Source organism: Lolium perenne, chromosome 3 (assembly GCF_019359855.2).
Source record: "Lolium perenne isolate Kyuss_39 chromosome 3, Kyuss_2.0, whole genome shotgun sequence".
Taxonomy (NCBI): domain Eukaryota; kingdom Viridiplantae; phylum Streptophyta; class Magnoliopsida; order Poales; family Poaceae; genus Lolium; species Lolium perenne.
In genome coordinates this window covers 172,189,266-172,206,231 of record NC_067246.2, presented here as the reverse complement: position 1 = coordinate 172,206,231, position 16,966 = coordinate 172,189,266, and the positions used below count along the sequence as shown (strand labels likewise).

At 44.1% G+C, this 16,966-nt stretch overlaps 3 protein-coding genes and 1 long non-coding RNA gene across 5 annotated transcripts; 2 read left to right on the top strand and 2 right to left on the bottom strand.

Annotated features, from left to right (window-relative positions):
• The first annotated feature begins 711 nt into the window (after positions 1 to 711).
• Positions 712 to 1,439, top strand: LOC127318369 (uncharacterized). Its single transcript, XM_051348848.2, has one exon. It carries the CDS (start codon positions 824 to 826, stop codon positions 1,253 to 1,255), a length of 432 nt encoding a protein of 143 aa, XP_051204808.1. The 5' UTR covers positions 712 to 823; the 3' UTR covers positions 1,256 to 1,439.
• A 1,650-nt stretch (positions 1,440 to 3,089) lies between these two features.
• On the bottom strand, positions 3,090 to 6,803 carry LOC127318371 (uncharacterized). Of its 2 annotated transcripts, XM_071828238.1 has the most exons (8): positions 6,294 to 6,803; positions 6,094 to 6,179; positions 5,887 to 5,965; positions 5,706 to 5,765; positions 5,367 to 5,491; positions 4,738 to 4,809; positions 4,012 to 4,140; positions 3,090 to 3,689 (listed from the first exon to the last, which is right to left on the bottom strand). In XM_071828238.1, exons 1-7 carry the CDS (start codon positions 6,606 to 6,608, stop codon positions 4,050 to 4,052), a joined length of 828 nt encoding a protein of 275 aa, XP_071684339.1. In that variant the 5' UTR covers positions 6,609 to 6,803; the 3' UTR covers positions 3,090 to 3,689; positions 4,012 to 4,049. The 2 variants fall into 2 exon arrangements, with proteins under 2 accessions (XP_071684339.1, XP_051204811.1); XM_051348851.2 differs by lacking the exon at positions 4,012 to 4,140 and having other exon boundaries at positions 6,294 to 6,793.
• A 179-nt stretch (positions 6,804 to 6,982) lies between these two features.
• On the top strand, positions 6,983 to 16,778 carry LOC127318370 (zinc protease PQQL-like). Its single transcript, XM_051348850.2, has 21 exons — positions 6,983 to 7,288; positions 7,411 to 7,657; positions 7,752 to 7,877; positions 8,051 to 8,188; positions 8,277 to 8,414; positions 8,503 to 8,760; positions 9,075 to 9,212; positions 9,471 to 9,540; positions 9,722 to 9,935; positions 10,101 to 10,206; positions 13,990 to 14,223; positions 14,304 to 14,468; positions 14,560 to 14,709; positions 14,786 to 14,877; positions 15,016 to 15,097; positions 15,176 to 15,259; positions 15,349 to 15,465; positions 15,543 to 15,653; positions 15,749 to 15,829; positions 15,987 to 16,181; positions 16,258 to 16,778. Exons 1-21 carry the CDS (start codon positions 7,047 to 7,049, stop codon positions 16,333 to 16,335), a joined length of 3,066 nt encoding a protein of 1,021 aa, XP_051204810.1. The 5' UTR covers positions 6,983 to 7,046; the 3' UTR covers positions 16,336 to 16,778.
• LOC139838512 (uncharacterized) lies at positions 11,963 to 12,970 on the bottom strand. Its single transcript, XR_011755574.1, has 2 exons — positions 12,528 to 12,970; positions 11,963 to 12,432 (listed from the first exon to the last, which is right to left on the bottom strand). It is a non-coding gene; the product is annotated as an uncharacterized lncRNA (long non-coding RNA).
• Positions 16,779 to 16,966: the final 188 nt, after the last annotated feature.

Below are 16,966 nucleotides of genomic sequence, written 5' to 3'. Positions count from 1 at the left end.
GACCAAGATTCGAACCATCGGCCAGGCATGGTGATGTTCTTCCTTGACGGTGACTCATCGAGGGGATCAAACCGGTCACCTCACCAAAGGATGCGAGAGTGGCCACGAGGAACTAGATATCTTCCTTGACGTGCAGGGGGCTGCAAAACAGCCGCATCATCGATCGGCATTTGGAGAAGTATGGAGCTATCATCGGACATTTATGATTGACAACACCCACCCATCACGTTTCTTCAAATCAAATACTCTAACGGAAGGAAACGTAAATGTATTGAGTGCGCTTAAGACTTTTCTCCAAAGTACGTACGAGTGCTGACCAGATCAAATTCCATCTAAGCTGGCATTTCTGGAGACGCCAGTTAATCATTTCGTGCGGACTACCTCTTCCCCAACCCCGACGCCTGAAGCTGAAATCGGAGGATCATGCCTGTAATCTTCCTTTCGACCAGAACTCGGTGATGTGTATTAGCGTATCATTTTCTTCGATTCTTTGCTAGAGAAAGATCATGGCCGATCGATCGGCGCACTTCCCTGCTCAGCTTGAACAGTCTGCATGGGATGGTGCTCATTCCATTCCGTTTTTCTCCTTCTCACCTTCGTTCAACCCCGCGGAATATTAATCGTACGCACACGTAAACATATAAAAAACACGGCGATCAGCCGATAGAAGTAACCTCGCACGTCACAGCACCGAGTAACGACCTGGTACCACTCCTTATCGCGCCCGCACGCATGCTGCGCTGCCATATATGCACCTCAGCAGCCAAGCCAGACACCAAACCGCAGTTTTGCTCCCGCCCCGGTTGAGAATTCGGCAACGTCCATGTCCGTAGGCAAGAATACGTCGCCGTCGCGGCGGGAAGCGGACAAGGTCGAGGAGGAGGTGGTAGAGGGAGGACAGAACGGCGGCGACGGCGCCGTGGTTCAGCAGAAGGCGGAGAGCAACGGAGGAAAGAAGAAGGCGGCTGATCAGCGGCGGTACAGCCGGTGCTTCTTGGGGCTGGAGCTCAGCATCGGCCCAGGGCCGCTCAAGGACGCCGAAGCCGGCAAGCTCAAGGGCCAGATCAGGAAGTGGGCCAGGGCCGTCGTCACCTACGCGCGCCAGCTCAGCTTCGGCTCGCCGAGATCCTCCCCTCGCATGTCAGGCGACGGCGCTACGCCCAGGTCGGCGACCTTCCGTTCCAAGTCCAGGTCCAAGTCCGCCCTCGGCAGCGTCAGGGGTGACGATGCTCCCCAAGCACAGCCGCCACCGTGAACTAAAACTAGCTAAGCTTAACAGAGTCCCCTCCTCGATCGGTAGCGTGTAAATATGTAGAGCTATTCGGCTTCTTCTTTCTTTCCTCTTCTTTTGACAGAACAAATTACAGTTGCAATTTTTTCATGGCTTGATCATCTCTTTCTGTTCAATAAAATGTCTGATCTAGGTCTTCGTGTCCAAATATTGGGTTACTGGATGCATCCGCTGCCCGGCTCATATTTGCTACGAATGCTCAGTTGACAAGGTTAGATAGCACATCCTATATACGGAGTATACTTAGTTCAAAGTGTGCAACTTCAAATTCTTTGGAGAATCTCTTCACGGATAATCTCTTCATGGGTATTATAATGTGAGCAATTCTGCTTCCTTACATTTTCTTGGCCATAGGATGGCTAAAGAAAATTTCCCCCCATCTCGCTCTCACCTATCTACAGTTCCTGTTCTCCTCTTTCTCCTCATCGGGCCACTCCTTCCTCCTCTCCGCCGGAATAGCCGGTCGGAGATGGAGACGAGAAGGCGCCGGAGTAGATAGTTTTAGTAGGGTTTGCGGCATTTTGCCGGTTTTGGGCCTTCTCGTGGTGCTCCGGTGGGCGGAGCCGCATGGGTCGGGCAGATTCACAGCCGGTGTCTCCGAAAATAAGGCCTTCCCTAGGAGCCCTCCTCTGAAGTTTGGGCATGTTTTCGCGTTGCTTCTCTTGGCCGGCCATGGTGGCGAGGGAGAGAAGAGATGGGGTGGTGTGCGTCATGCTGCTCTGCTTGTCTTGGCCAGCCGTGGAGGCAAGGAGGAAGAGCGGAGTAGGGTGACACCCCCGTCTTGGCTTTCTGTAGGTGGGTGCTGTACATGGCGCGTTGGAGTTCTCCCTCTTGCTCGAACTGGTCACTCTGGTGGTGATGGAGAAGGTGGGGTGGGTGATGCTCCATCGACGCGTCGGGCTCGTCTGGCTGCTACAACTGAGCTCCCCAAGCGATGGCGTCTGTCGCCGCCGCTATCTGTGGCCTCATATGCCACCTGCTACTCTGGTGCCGAGTTCACCATGAGGTCATCTTCTTCCACTTCGCCAAGGCGCCACTTCTGCGTGCCAGTGCTCTTGTGGAAGTTCTTCTCTGATCTCAGCTCGGGCCCCATAGTTGGCACCACCCCAAGTGGCATGTTCCCCGGAGGTGGCGTCGATTCCCGGGCGGCGAGATCTCCTGACAGCGGTGGAGAAGACCAAGGACTCGATTGCCTTTTCATTTTTAGTCCTAGGGTCTTTTCTGTAAAAATGCGGCCTTATCTGTTCTCCCCCAAATTGTTAGGGGCCCCGTACTTGTAACCCACCGTCTTATAAATGAAGCAGTCTCTGGACCTTCGGGTCCTCCTTTGTTCAAAAAAAAAAAGATGGCTAAAGAAAGGCATGCGAAGTTTGATGCCATCGGTGCCTTTTAACCTTATCTAGAGAATTAAAATTGCCTAAAGAAAGGCATGTGAAATTTGATGCCATCGGAGTATGTCAAGATTGGGCTAAAACCAAACACACCCGTCTAATTTCATCAAAATAACCCTTTATATATATGCATAACAGTTTCTGACTTAGACATGTTAACTTTGGGATTACGGAACAATGATGACATCGATAAGTCACGTGGAGCGTAGGTAACCGAAATAACCACACCAAAGCAACCACGTCAACGAAGTTCGATTTTTTTAGGCTGTCTCAATGATTGACGGTCAGAATAGATTAGAGCATGCATTGTGCATAGTTAGCACTAAACATTTAACCTCATATCAGTTAAAGTTTAGAATGCAATCAAACTGGAATTAAAACTAAGGGCAAAACAGACATTACACAAATTTGCGCCACAAAATGGATTTTATTCTATATGTGTGACACCAAGCTGTCCGGACGACCTGTTTTGCCCAAAGTTACAAGTTTGATGATACCTACAGACCGTTTGAAAGTTAAGTTACCAAAGCAAGCCTCTAGTAAGAAACTGAAGACCAAATTAACCATTCCTAGTGAATAACCTAAATTTGCATAGGTGGAAATCAAGCTCCAGCCAACTGGAAGAAATACATGTAGCTGACTGCAAAGCTAGGCTACGTTCGACGAGGGGCAGTGGAGCGTAACCATGCAAACATTTTGTAGATGTCCAGCTCGAGTTCTTGGTGTCCTGTAGAATAATCGCTCAAGTGGCGACCCCATCCAGGCATAGTGTCCGTACAAAAGTGGGCATCATCTTTCATGTTAGGCAGTGGTGTGATACAGAGGCATGATTCGTGATTCGTTGAATTCCCACTTGAGTCAAAAATAAAGGTAGCCGCTTCTACAATCGCAGGACTCTGATTTTCTAGATCTTGTGAACACTGTATCCAGCTTCTTCAGTATTCAAGCTGTCGTTCCAGCTCTCAAACTCCGACCCACCAAATCGAACTTGTTTAATGCCCAGATGACTGCAGAGAATGAAACAAACCTTGATAAGATTGTGTTTTTTTTTTCTTTATACATGAATACATTAATAAGCACTCAATACGTTTGAAATAGATGCAACTGAGTAGTGACATTCTGGCAGCAGAACCCTCAAACTGAACCATAAGAAAAAAGAGAATCCTGGATGGATTTTCTCTGCGATTTAAACCACTGTTTCCTAAAATACTACTACTACCTCAAAAGGCTTATATTTTGGAATGGAGGTACTCCAGTAATATTATTAATGCCATGATTGTTAATAAAAATATTTGTCACTTATGATGTGCCTGACTAAATTAATATTACCATATGAAGACAAACAAGAATTTGGACACCTGCTGCTCTTAGTCAGACAAAATCATCAATTGCTGGTGTTGTAAGATGCACCACTGCAATTCAGCATGGTACTCACATAGATTGCTTGCAGGCAGTGCACTACACAATAATCAAAGAACAGAATGAAGAAAAGAATAACAATTAACTTGATTAAACTTTGCCGCACTAGTGAACATTTTAACTACTTATGGAACTAAAAGTAAGCATTTCAAAAGTTATGAAACTAACAGAACTTCCAGTTACATGTGTTTTCTGGAGAGAGAAAAATGAAAATGGAACCATGGCTAAACACTTCCCTCCAAAGCAGGAACTGCAATTCCTCACTTTCAATTTAAATGAAAAGAAAAGAAAACAATTTGTCGTAGCAGACGATTGTAAATGTGTAGTGTAAGAGAATGCACTGTTACTGTATGGCAGGCTATAAGGAGTTGAGGACCCTACACAGGTGACTATCTGAGAACTATGGCCTTCTGTTCCTGTTCAATTTGTTCAACTGATGCCAAACCATATGATTCCAAATAATATTTCTCTTCCCTTTTACAAGGCATGCAAAAATAAAAAAGCGGAGGGAATAGACAAAAATGTAAAGTGTATCTACGTGTCCAACTGTAACATCCCTAGACCCTAATGACCAGATCCTGATGAATTGAGTTTACACTAGTAGCAACAACTTGAGTTGAGCGTTCAGATTCTTACTCTGAATTTATGGTGGTTAAGGAGTTAAGAAGGATATCCAGAAGCAATGGATCTTGAATACCAATGTCCACCCTGTGGAGATCAACATCAAAGCATAGAGTCATGGTTGATGCCAATGTAAATACAACTAGTAATCGCAAAAAAATGTAATTACAACTTGAAGAAGTATAAGATGTGCAATACTTTCTCTGTGTAAGGTGTATATTGACTGAAAGAACAAGATATTTCCCACTCAAGCACCCATAGACGCGTGGATGTTATGTAAAGGTTTAATACTTGAACACCCTATAATTCAGATGCCTATCTTAAATGCTACAATAGTAATTAATTTTACAGTCAAAATGCTGCAGCAGGCTTAGCACCACCAAATTTGGTTACATGTCACATTAACTTGTCTCCGCAAATAAACCCAGATTGATTAGTCTTTAGTTTGTGACCAACTTGCTTGCATATTTTGCTTACACAAATAACCAGCTGATAATATCATTCGTAAAACAGATAGTACAAATGATGAAACATGACTGTGAAACAATACCCTTGTTCAATCAACTACCCTATCATAACTTGTATGTCAACACGAAAAGATTACAATAAAAGTTTGTAAAAAGGGCTAGAGAAAGAGTACACACCAGACACGTGCTAGATTATCTTGAATCTCAAGATCGCCAATGTTGTAAAAGGATGTCGGAGTAGCATTTGCTGCTTCAAGAGCATCATAAGTTGGTCTTTTACAATCTAGATCCAACTGTGATAACTGTAAAGAAAAATATATTTTACAGAAGCGTACTGAAAGTAATGAAGCTCAATCAAAGAACTTAAGTTGCCACAATATACAACATAGTAGCATTGTTTAGTTGCCCTCTTCTGTTTGTGTGTGCTATTTCGGTACACACCATATGATAGTGAAAGTGAAGAGCTCAAATGAATTTACTGGCAAGGCACGCAAGGTTAGCAGAGATAAGTTTTACCTGCATATTCATAGAATTGCACCCACCAAGGCGTCCAACTATATGCCATGATCGCAGAGTCTGCAAGCATAAGAAGAGGGAGAATTGCAACATCCTGTGAATATATTATCCGCTACATAATAATTCTTGTAAGCATCACTAGTAGTACTTCATTTTGCAGGAGAAAGGGAGAAGAACTTACATCACAAATTAATTTCACATCTTTTGGCAACAGAGCATTGTAGAACTCGAACCATATGAACGAATTGGAGAAATCAAACCTGGCACAGGCAAGAAACACAAGTTAATTGCACGAGTAAAACACGTCCCAAAGACTGAATTATCAGTTATTACTAGATATTAACTTGATACATCTTGTACAGAATGGGAGCGTGCAAGGTAGAATTACTTGTTGAAGACGACCTTCATGGGATTAGCGGAGCCGGTCTTGGCCTGCACGATCTTGTGTCGCTTCTTCTTTATCCTCTCCTCCATCTACCCGGCCAAAGAAGCACCAACAACATTAGAAGGACAAGGCATAGAAGAAGGGGGGGGGGGGGGGGGGGGGGGGGGTGGTGGGTGGGAAGGAGAAAGGAAACAAGTGCTCACGCGTGACTGGGCCTTCTTGGGGTCGTCGAAGTAGTCCCCCATAATGTCTCCGATCTCGGGGTCACGGTCGTGGTCATCCTGTTGGCCGTACTGCCCCCGCCTCGGGAGCCCCTCCTCCTGGAGCTCCTTCCACTCCTGCTCCTCCTCTTCTGCTGCCGTTGCGTGTACAGTTTCCCCAGCCCTCCGGCGGGCGACGAGGCGGATGGAGCGCCTGAGGCCAGGGGGCAGGCGTGTGGTTGGGGTAGCTGTCGCGGCTGGGGTTGGGAGCGGTGGTGCGGAGGCGGTGAGGTAGCCGCCGAGGAGGGCGGGGAGCATCCCGGTGTGGCCGGGTTCGGCTCCTTGCTGCTGATACCGTTGCGGTACTGACGAAATTGAGAGGCGCGCGCCTTCTGCCGCTGCGCCGCCGGGACGAATGGGCGGGACGCCGGAGGTTGAGCACTGAACAGCGGGGGAGTGTACCAGTGGAGTGGATGAGGAACGGAGAAGAGAGAGCGCAGTATGGGCTGCTGCGGCGGCCCAGGGACTAGGCCCAAGGGAAGCCCACCTTGGCGCTTTACAATTGGTCCATATAGCCCGAGCAAATCTGGTATCTGGGCTCCGTGTACCGCACCACTTGATCCGACGTCACCGCGCGGCCGGTTCGTCACGTATCTCAATTTCAGCGCACGCACATCCCGACCCCGACGTACCCGTCACATCCGACCCCTCCCTCCATCTCTCGCCCGCGCAGCAGCAGCAGCAGCAGCAGCAGCCATGGATCTGCTCCCGCCGGCGTCGGAGGCGCCGGCTGGCGGCGGCGCGGTGGCAGGGCGGGGGCTGCGGCGCGGGGTCGGGTTCCGGTCGCTCAAGCTGGTGAACGTGGCCATGGAGGAGGCCCTCCCCGCCGAGCCCGTCGGCGTCGCCTACGGCCGCCTCCCCAACGGCCTCACCTACTACGTCCGCTCCAACCCCAAGCCCCGCATGCGCGCCGCCCTCTCCCTCGCCGTCAAGGTCGGGTCAGTACTCACTCCCTCTCCTTAAGCTGCTCCGCCTCGCTCCCTAGTTCTGTTCCGGTGTCGTTTGATTTTGGGCGTGTTTCTACCATGTGCTTGATGGTCGCTCTGGCTCGCAAACTCAGGTCGGTGGTGGAGGAGGAGGACGAGCGCGGGGTGGCGCACATCGTCGAGCACCTCGCCTTCAGCGCCACGTCGCGATACACCAACCACGACATCGTCAAGTTCCTCGAGAGCATCGGGGCCGAGTTCGGCGCCTGCCAGAACGCGCTCACCTCATCCGACGAAACCATCTACGAGCTGCTCGTGCCCGTCGACAAGCCCGGCCTGCTCTCCCAGGCCATCTCCGTGCTCGCCGAGTTCAGCTCCGAGGTGAGAATGGCCTTCTATTGTTGCCTATTGCCTTTTATTACTAGTAGGTAGCTTGAAAATCAGTGAACTGATGCTCGTAAATGGTGCCGAGAAGATTCGGATTTCGGCCGAGGACCTGGATAAAGAAAGAGGCGCTGTGCTGGAGGAGTACAGGGGTGGGCGCAATGCCACTGGGCGGATGCAGGACTCCCACTGGACATTGTTGTTTCAGGGTTCCAAGGTAATTACTCTCTGTCCTGGTATATACGGAAGTATGATCGCTTATTCCATCATATCCATGTGCTGCACAGTAGAGCCGTTTGATCAACTTATTCCTAATGTGATCCGATGGAGTTGCATTTGGAGCTGCAGTTATATTTAAAAGACATGGCCTGTTAATGTCCTTTGGTTCAGTATGCAGAACGCTTGCCGATAGGTTTGGAGAAGGTGATACGGACTGTTACACATGAGACTGTTAGGCAGTTTTACCATAAGTGGTACAATCTAAGCAATATGGCTGTCTTTGCTGTGGGAGACTTCCCAGATACACAGGTCTGTCATGAAGCACACTTTTATAAAATCGTCATTTATCCATATATTTACCCTACTTTTGCGTGTAAGAATTCTTGACTTAATGCAGGCTGTCGTTGAGTTGATAAAGGAACATTTTGGCCAGAAAGCCCCAGCTCCTTGCCCTCCACCAGTTATACCGGACTTTCCAGTTCCATCGCATATTGAACCTCGATTTTCATGCTTTGTCGAATCCGAAGCTGCAGGGGTCAGTACTATAGTCTTGATTTATTTTGCAAGCGAATGTGAGTGTTTCTAATAACACACCTTTATCTGTTTTGTTGTACCAAAATCAGTCAGCCGTTGTTATTAGCTGCAAGATGCCTGCTGGTGAAATCAAAACAGTCAAGGATTACAGAGATTCATTGGCAGAATCCATGTTTCATTGTGCTCTGAATCAGAGGCTCTTCAAACTATCTCGTAGAAGGGATCCTCCATACTTCTCTTGCTCTTCAGCCGCAGATGCTCTTGTCCGTCCAGTGAAGGCATATATTATGACATCCAGTTGCCGCGAAAGCGGCACCGTGGAGGCTCTTGAGTCTATGTTACTTGAGGTACTTTTATAGAACATTTTCTCTGTGTGAAGAAAAATAGATCGATTTCTTTCTATGGCACCATTAATCAACTGAGTAGATATAACAGAGTATCAAGGCAAGTTCCTGTGAGCCAGTTACAGGAAAAAAAGATACCACCCTTACTTGATTTTTATATGAATGTATGCTCCTCGCGAGGCCAATCATTGGCACACTAACAATAATTTATTAACATAGAGAATTACATTTTATGCTGGAAACTAAGTAGTTTCTCCAATCTTGAGATGGAAAAAATTGACTTCAAAGTGATCTCTTCAACAATATGTTTTCTTAAGGTTGCTAGGGCACGGCTTCATGGGTTTTCTGAACGTGAGATATCCATTGTGCGCTCTTTAATGATGTCGGAGATTGAGTCTGCATATTTGGAGCGTGATCAAATGCAGTCCACCAACTTGCGGGACGAGTTTCTGCAGGTTCTCACAATTCTATCTCTTAACACTACTCCAGTTTATGTTTGTAGAATTTATTTTGTTGCATGCCAGGCATCCTATTTTTTTTAACTAGGTTCAGCCAAGTGTCATGTGCTCTATGCATTTAGTCTTCAGATCTTAATGTAGTTCTTAATATCTTTGCTCCTATATTTTTCCGTTTAGTATATCAATTGAGTCAATTAATGTCCATCATCCACAATTTTCTAAGCATACATATGCCATCTGCATTGTTCATTGCAGCATTTTCTTCGTGAGGAGCCTGTTGTCGGAATTGAATATGAAGCACAGTTGCAAAAGACTCTTCTTCCTTGTAAGTACAATTGCCTGCTACCTTAGTGTAAGAGCTCATGTATAAAATTCTTCACATGTCATTTTAGTTTTCTTTAAAATACTCCGTTTCTTTACAATTTAGATTATCATTTTTATATTATTTATGAGAGTTGTGACCATGGTTTTTAATTGCTAATACTTCTTTGTTTACATTCAACCAGACATTTCTTCTGCGGAAGTGGTTAAGTTTGCAGAAAACTTTTCAACAATCAGTAGCTGTGTTATCAAGATTGTTGAGCCCCGAGCTCATGCTTCTTTAGAGGATCTGAAAGCAGTTGTATTGAAAGTTAACACTCTGGAAGAAAACAAGACTATTCCTCCCTGGGATGAAGAGCAGATCCCTGAAGAAATTGTTAGCCAAAGTCCAGAGCCAGGGTATTACTTCACAATCATTTTCTTGTTATACTAATGGAGTTGACCTTTTGCTTAGGATAAACTATCTTTTTTAATGGACTATTTGAAATGATTTTGGTTATATTTTTCTGCCCGTACGAACATTTTTGTATTCTGCCCATTCTTACTATCCAAAAAAATTCACAGAAATATCATTGATAAAGTGGAGCACCCAGGCATAGGTGCTACTGAGATGGTACTATCTAATGGGATGCGGGTTTGCTATAAGTGCACCGACTTTCTTGATGATCAGGTTAGTAGTATCCACATATCTGAACTTTTTGTTAACCTTTTCTCCATCAGTTCCCCCCCTCCTTTTGAAGAAAACGTTACTTTCTGAAATTTACCATAAATATTTGCATACCTCTTCATATCAGTTTTTTTCCCAAGTTTGCTAGGTTAGACCACATACAAGATAGTAGATTGAATAGAGATGGGGTCTAACATCTACATATTATAGGATTATTATGAGGAACTAGTTGAATGCCCGTGCGTTGCTACGGTTTATATTTTTTCTTCATCGTCGCCAATATATTTTCTAGTCATCTTCACCCCAAGCAAAAAAAAAAAAGCATCACCATTGTATTCTGCCTACGGTACTATGCAAACCAGGCCGCTTCAACTAATTTGTTTTATTAAAAGATGCATTAGGTATTACAATGTTGTCAAGAAATTTTTCCTGATGTATCGTCCGAAAGGTGGCTTGTTTTGATGGGATCGCAAAAGATTCTTTTGATGGCATTACGATGAAGATAGTACTTCAACAGAACCAGATACGTAATTTTTTTACTTAGAAATGAAAATGGCCATCTCCTTTCATCCTAAAATCAGCAATGGTATTATTTATTCTTATAGCAGAAGTATTTGTACACTATGGATCAGATATAATGAATAATTGGAATGCAGTTAAATGCCAATTAAATAAACAGTCAGATGTTTATACCACACATAGCATCGAACATGAAAATATGAATTAGACATTGGCTAACAATAGTGTGTGGCGAACAAATCTAGAGAGCGCAATGTAAACAAATGATATGAAAAAATAAGTAATCAAGCAATACAAGGACTCCCAGAATAACTGAATCCCAGCAAGGATATAATTACACTTCCAAGCCAACTTGGACAGCTCGTAGCACAATATAGCAAGAAAAATCCCCCGACACAATGAAACACAAATAAATTAAGAGAGAGAAATTTGCATCACGGAGGTTCACAAAGTAAGTTTTCCTTGGTAGAGCCATGCACTCGTGGCCTGGAGCGGCATCAAATATTGCTTTTTGCCATGTTATCTAAATAAATCAATTCACTCGAACATGGTACCAGTATAGAAATTTCCAAATATTTAGGTAAATTTTGCTTAATATGTTACGTGATTCAAACTTTCATACATTACAAGATCAACACCTTGTAACAAGCATGCATCATCGGTTTCCTCTTAGTTTAACACCTAATTCAACACATATTGTGGTAATGATGAATAAATAAGAAGGACCTCCCTATCGAATCCGCATCCATGTACAAAGCGCATGCATCACTGAACTTGTTTGGCCATTTGTTGCAAGAATGTACAATACCCAAAAAAGTTGGTTGCTTCCTTCAACTTGAAAAGCAACACAAAAATTAATATCTAGCTTAACCCAACTAAGGGGTTAGATCCAAATAGAATAAGAAGCAAACCTGACACTAAAGATGATTTGATAAAACAGAACATAATTGCATTTTCTTAATATTTGATACAGGTAAAAAAAGTTGCAAAAGTTCACCTTGCACTATGAATCTAGAATGTTCATAACGTACATCTAAGTGAAAACGAATCATGAAAATGTACTTGTAGTTCTTCATGTAACCCAACGATGTTATATACAATCCAAAACAAGCAATAGTAGGAGAGAAGGAGAGTACATATCGTGTTCATTATCATGGCATGATGACCATCTCTGAATTTCATGGGCCTCTGTCCATGCTACCGGGGACTCGCCTCCAATGTCACCAACGTTGAATGTCACTTCCAGAGGTCAATAAAATAAGGCAAAAATGAAGCTTTTTATAGAGCGTAGATGGATGGTTGCAGTAGAGGTTTTGAATTACTACTTAAAGCTACACATCAGAAAATATAGGGGACATCAGTTCATGACTTCATGTCAAGCAAAACCTGAACCTTCGGGCCAAAAGTTCAGAGAAGGACCAAAGAGAACGAACCTAGTCGCGTCCACCAACGAAACCACCACAGTTCTCTGCTCCAGCCACTTGCTTCTGCTTTGGGACTCAAGGAGGCCGAGCACGACGAGATAGTGGCCTTCCTGACTGTTGCTATTGCTCACACGGCCTCAGCTTGCCATGGCAGTTGCTCCATTCCTACCAACCTGCCATCATCACTTGTTTGCGACTTCAGGAGATCAAACTGAAACCTAAAACATACCTAACATCAAGGAACAATCCCGGTAGAAATGTTGTGCTCCAAGATCTAACATCGCTGCTGCATGAGAGAGAGAGAGAGAGAAGTGGAGGAGGTGAGACGTGAGGAAGAGCACATGGGTGGAGGAGGAAGTGGGAAATTGGGCGTACCTGTACCTGCACACTGTTGTTTGTGTCGCTGCTAGGGTCGTGCTCGATGTGGCCGTCTTCGCCAACGCCATGAGAGAGAATGGAGAAGGGAGCGGTCAGGCCGTGTACCTGCTCACGGAGACGTGTAGACCATCCGTCCTCGCCGTTGGGACCCGTACGTCTTGCTCCTACGGATCCCCTCCCCCACCATATGATCGTAGCCGTGAAGCTGGGTAAGCGGGGGAATTGACCGGCGATAGCGATATCGATTGAACTCGATCCTTCCGTGACTTGCCTACCTCCGTCCCGTCGTAGCTGATGCGGCCCAGGCCGGCACCGGCGCGGGTTGAGGCGGAAGTTCCGTTTCTGCGGCGACGGCGCTAGAGGATAACAGGAAAGGGGAGGCGACAAACCCTATCGCTGCCGGCTGCCGCTCGCCTATATTTCTTCCCCTTGTGTGGCAATGGGAAAATGATGCTTTGTTTCATTGATTCTCCCATTCTGAAGGATGCTCAGAATTCATATGAAATTAAGACGCGACTAAAGAAGGATCGGAACGCCTCTAGCCAGGAAATGGAAGTTTGATTGGTGGCAAGTCTGTGCACCACTAATGGTCATGATTGCACTTTTTTTTGCGAATAAGTCATCGTTGCTTTCCATGTAATACTAACGATTACAATTACGGTGATCAGTATTGCTTTCCATGTATTCTTGAGTATTACCAATTGCTATCTCCAGCTTGATTGTGGCGATCCCGTTATAAATGTTCCCGACCTTGATTTTGGAAAGTGATCGGTGTTTAGAAGATTTTGAGAAGGTAGATCGCACGGATGGCTGTAAGGCAAGCGGGAGACGTTTAGTAAGATTGGATGGTCAAGATGCCTCCAATCTTTGACATCAAACATTTTTGACGACGTACCAACTCGAATATAATAGTAAAGATACAAGGATAAATTTCTGTCCTGGGATGTTTTGAGGTGGTGTTGTCTTGCCAGTAGAGACAAGTATGCCACTTAGTATGTTCGCTGTTTCATGCTTTGATACAAATAGAAGATACTAATGCCATGTCATATATAGAAGGTCTATAAGTAATTAGTCAGCATTCAGTATACCTTTGGAGAAAATAAGTAGATGAATTATTGCCAATTACCAGGCAAGCGCATGAACTCCAGAGATGTGATGCATATATTTTTTAGAATGGTACTGCAGTAGAAACAAAGTAAGAAAGTAGTGACATTTGTTTTTCAATCTCAATCCAGTTATTGTGTCTTAATTAAAGTAAACTGCATCTGGATTGCCACTTTAACTCTTTGGTGTGTATCTTGTTGCATATTGTTATGAACCAACTGTGGATTCCAAAGTTATTAATTGATCGTGTTAATTGGAAGTTTCAACCACAGATTGTTTATGTACAGTTATCATTTACCATTGGTTACTTTGTGACAAGGGCATGTTTCAACTTTTTGTTTGTATGTTGAACTATTTGAAGGTTGTTTTTACTGGATTTGCATATGGTGGTTTGTCTGAATTATCTGAAGATGAATATACATCATGCTCAATGGGCTCGACAATAGCAGGAGAAATTGGTATTTTTGGATACAGGCCTTCTGTCTTGATGGACATGCTTGCTGGCAAGAGAGCTGAAGTTGGTACAAAAGTTGGGGCGTACATGAGATCATTTTCTGGCGATTGTTCACCTTCAGATCTTGAGACTGGTTTGCAGGTTTGTTATACATAGTGACCTTATCATTTGTAACTGAAAAGTGGACCTGTGCTTACGCTTGACTGCCTTCTGAAATATAGCTTGTCTACCAACTATTTACAACAAAGGTGGAGCCAAGGGACGAAGAAGTAAAAATAGTGATGCAAATGGCAGAGGAAGCTATATATGCTCAGGAAAGAGATCCTTACACTGCATATGCAAATCGTGCAAGGGAAATAAATTACGGGAACTCATACTTCTTTAAGGTAAACCTTAACAGACTGGATATTGATAAAATGATAAGTTCCCAGTGCTTTCTTATTATTGCTTAAAATTTACTAGAGATTCATTATGCAGCCAATAAGAATAAGTGATTTGAAGAAAGTGAATCCAATCAGAGCATGCGAATATTTCAACAATTGTTTCAAGGATCCATCAGCTTTTACTGTTGTAGTAGTTGGAAACATCGACCCAGCCATCTCAATTCCACTGATTTTGCAGTACCTGGTATGTTTGTTCCTCTCTTTGACTGTTACAAAGCAAAGAACAATGCCTTGTAATGCTGGTGGACGTTGTTTTGCAGGGTGGGATACCTAAGGTAGGGGATACAGTTGAGCGACTTAGTCGTGAGGATCTAAAGGGATTGCCCTTCAAGTTTCCTGAAACCATAATTAGGTTTGCTGATGTTCTTTTCTTGCATTAATTAACTTTTTCACGGATGCAGGGTGTTGCAACCACCCAGTTTCTTTCCTTTTCTAAATCTGCCTTCTGAACACTAGTAATCTTACCCTGAAGTGTGTTCATTTCTTGCAGAGAGGTTGTCCGCAGCCCTATGGTTGAAGCTCAGTGCTTTGTCCAACTAGGATTTCCGGTGGTTTTGAAGAGCACAATGATGGTATGCATACCTTGAAATAATATAGTAATTATAATAGTTTGTTGCAAAAGCTAAACATGTATTCTGCTACACGTGAAGACGGAGGATATTCACTACGTGGGATTTCTGAGTAAACTTCTCGAAACAAAAATCATGCAAGTACTTCGCTTCAAATATGGGCAGGTAAAATATCCTGGGCACCCAAATATCATCTGGATTTGATAATTCGTTTCAACTTGGTGTTTAGTGAATATATTATTCTTGTTTCGCAGGTATACTCAGTTAATGTAGGTGTCTTCTTAGGTGGCAACAAACCATCGAGAAGCGGAGATGTTCGTGGAGACATAAGTGTGAATTTCTCATGTGATCCGGACATGCCATCTAAACTTGTACGATTTATTGACTTTCTGGTTAAGGTTATAAGCAGCTTCAGTTTTGTCTTTTGACACACCCACAATTTCTTCAGGCTGAATTTGTTCTGGAAGAGATATCATATCTACAGACAGAAGGCCCTTCTGAAGAAGATGTATCAGCTATCCTAGAAATTGAACAAAGAGCGCATGAAAATGGATTGCAGGTTTTAGTCCATTTTCATTATTCAATTATTAGTGGTGATATAGTTTGGCACTTCAATGTTTACGGATGATTTCATATTTTTTTGACATATTGTAGGAAAATTACTATTGGTTGGATAGAATTCTGCGGAGCTACCAATCAAGAATTTATTCTGGAGATGTTGGATCCACCTTCAAGGTAGTGTCTTATGTCACCGAATTCTTCTTTCTCCTTTTGTTTGTTGGCTTGCAGAACATATTATCATCAGAGGCATATATGCTTTTTTGATGTATCACGTCTTTCTTTTTTCCAGTCTAAAAGTGTTGCGTACTCGACCATTTTCCCCTCTCTGCAGGTCCAAAATGAGGGACGTCTAAAAGTTAGAGAGGCTTTAAAACCAGAGTCGATGCAAATGGCCTTGCAAAGGGTCATATCTTTCCCTTGTAAAAAACAGTACACCGTAGTAATTCTTATGCCAAAGCCATCTCGCTGGAATTCGTTGATATCGGTTGTGAGTTGGAGTTCTGGTGGATTTAGCAGAGATGCCAAGGTTAGATATTCAATGCCATTGTTTACTCTTCACCTAGTGACCATGTCAGTGTTTGAAAATTCATCTACCTGTGCAGATTTTGGCTGGCATGGCCGCCACACTGGTCTTAGCAGCCAGTTTATGGAGATACTCACGAGGCGCACTGAGATCGTAGCGCACGGCACATTCCAGCATGTTTTAGTTAAGATCCAGTTGGTAGAAGGATTTTGTTACCATACCCACCTGACCATCAACCAACCTGTTGGCGGGTGCGGTGATTCTTGGTCGTCATGGAAGAAGATATACAGCAATTGGTAGAATAGATTCGTTCCTCGCGTGTAAGTTTGTAACAGCATTGGTTATATTGCCGCATGCGTGCCTGTAACAGCCGCCCACAAAGTTGATTCTCCAGATTGAAATTAGGCACGCAAGGTAGAGTGCGGACACCAGATATCCAGTTTTGTCAGCGAGATCTTTTGCATTTGTTTTTTATACCCAGGATGACGGCAGGAATAATAGATGTACCCTTATTATGTCTGACTCCTCATTTTGCACTTTTGTCTCGTGACTTGCTACCCGATTACTGGCTTGAATAGGAATAAATGTGGATTGCAAATTTTTGCTCCTTGTGTTGACAGCCCTAGTAGTTTGTACAGAAGGATCATATGCGTAAGTCGAATATGGAATGCGGTTATTCTTTGAGAAAGCCTCATTGTGATTGTCCCTGGACGCGATTTGGATAACAACAATGCTACACTTACGTAAAATTTTCTACACCTAATCCCGTAGATTTATTTCCGTAAGAT

Coding starts and splice junctions, on each gene's coding strand:
- LOC127318369 (XM_051348848.2), top strand. CDS start 824: ATGTCCGTAGGCAAGAATACGTCGCCGTCGCGGCGGGAAGCGGACAAG.
- LOC127318371 (XM_051348851.2), bottom strand. CDS start 6,608: ATGCTCCCCGCCCTCCTCGGCGGCTACCTCACCGCCTCCGCACCACCG. Junction 5,766..5,886: donor ATGTGAAATTAATTTGTGAT/GTAAGTTCTTCT, acceptor TTATGCTTGCAG/ACTCTGCGATCATGGCATAT. Junction 5,492..5,705: donor GCAATTCTATGAATATGCAG/GTAAAACTTATC, acceptor TTTTCTTTACAG/TTATCACAGTTGGATCTAGA.
- LOC127318370 (XM_051348850.2), top strand. CDS start 7,047: ATGGATCTGCTCCCGCCGGCGTCGGAGGCGCCGGCTGGCGGCGGCGCG. Junction 7,289..7,410: donor TCCCTCGCCGTCAAGGTCGG/GTCAGTACTCAC, acceptor TCGCAAACTCAG/GTCGGTGGTGGAGGAGGAGG. Junction 15,098..15,175: donor TTTTGAAGAGCACAATGATG/GTATGCATACCT, acceptor CTACACGTGAAG/ACGGAGGATATTCACTACGT.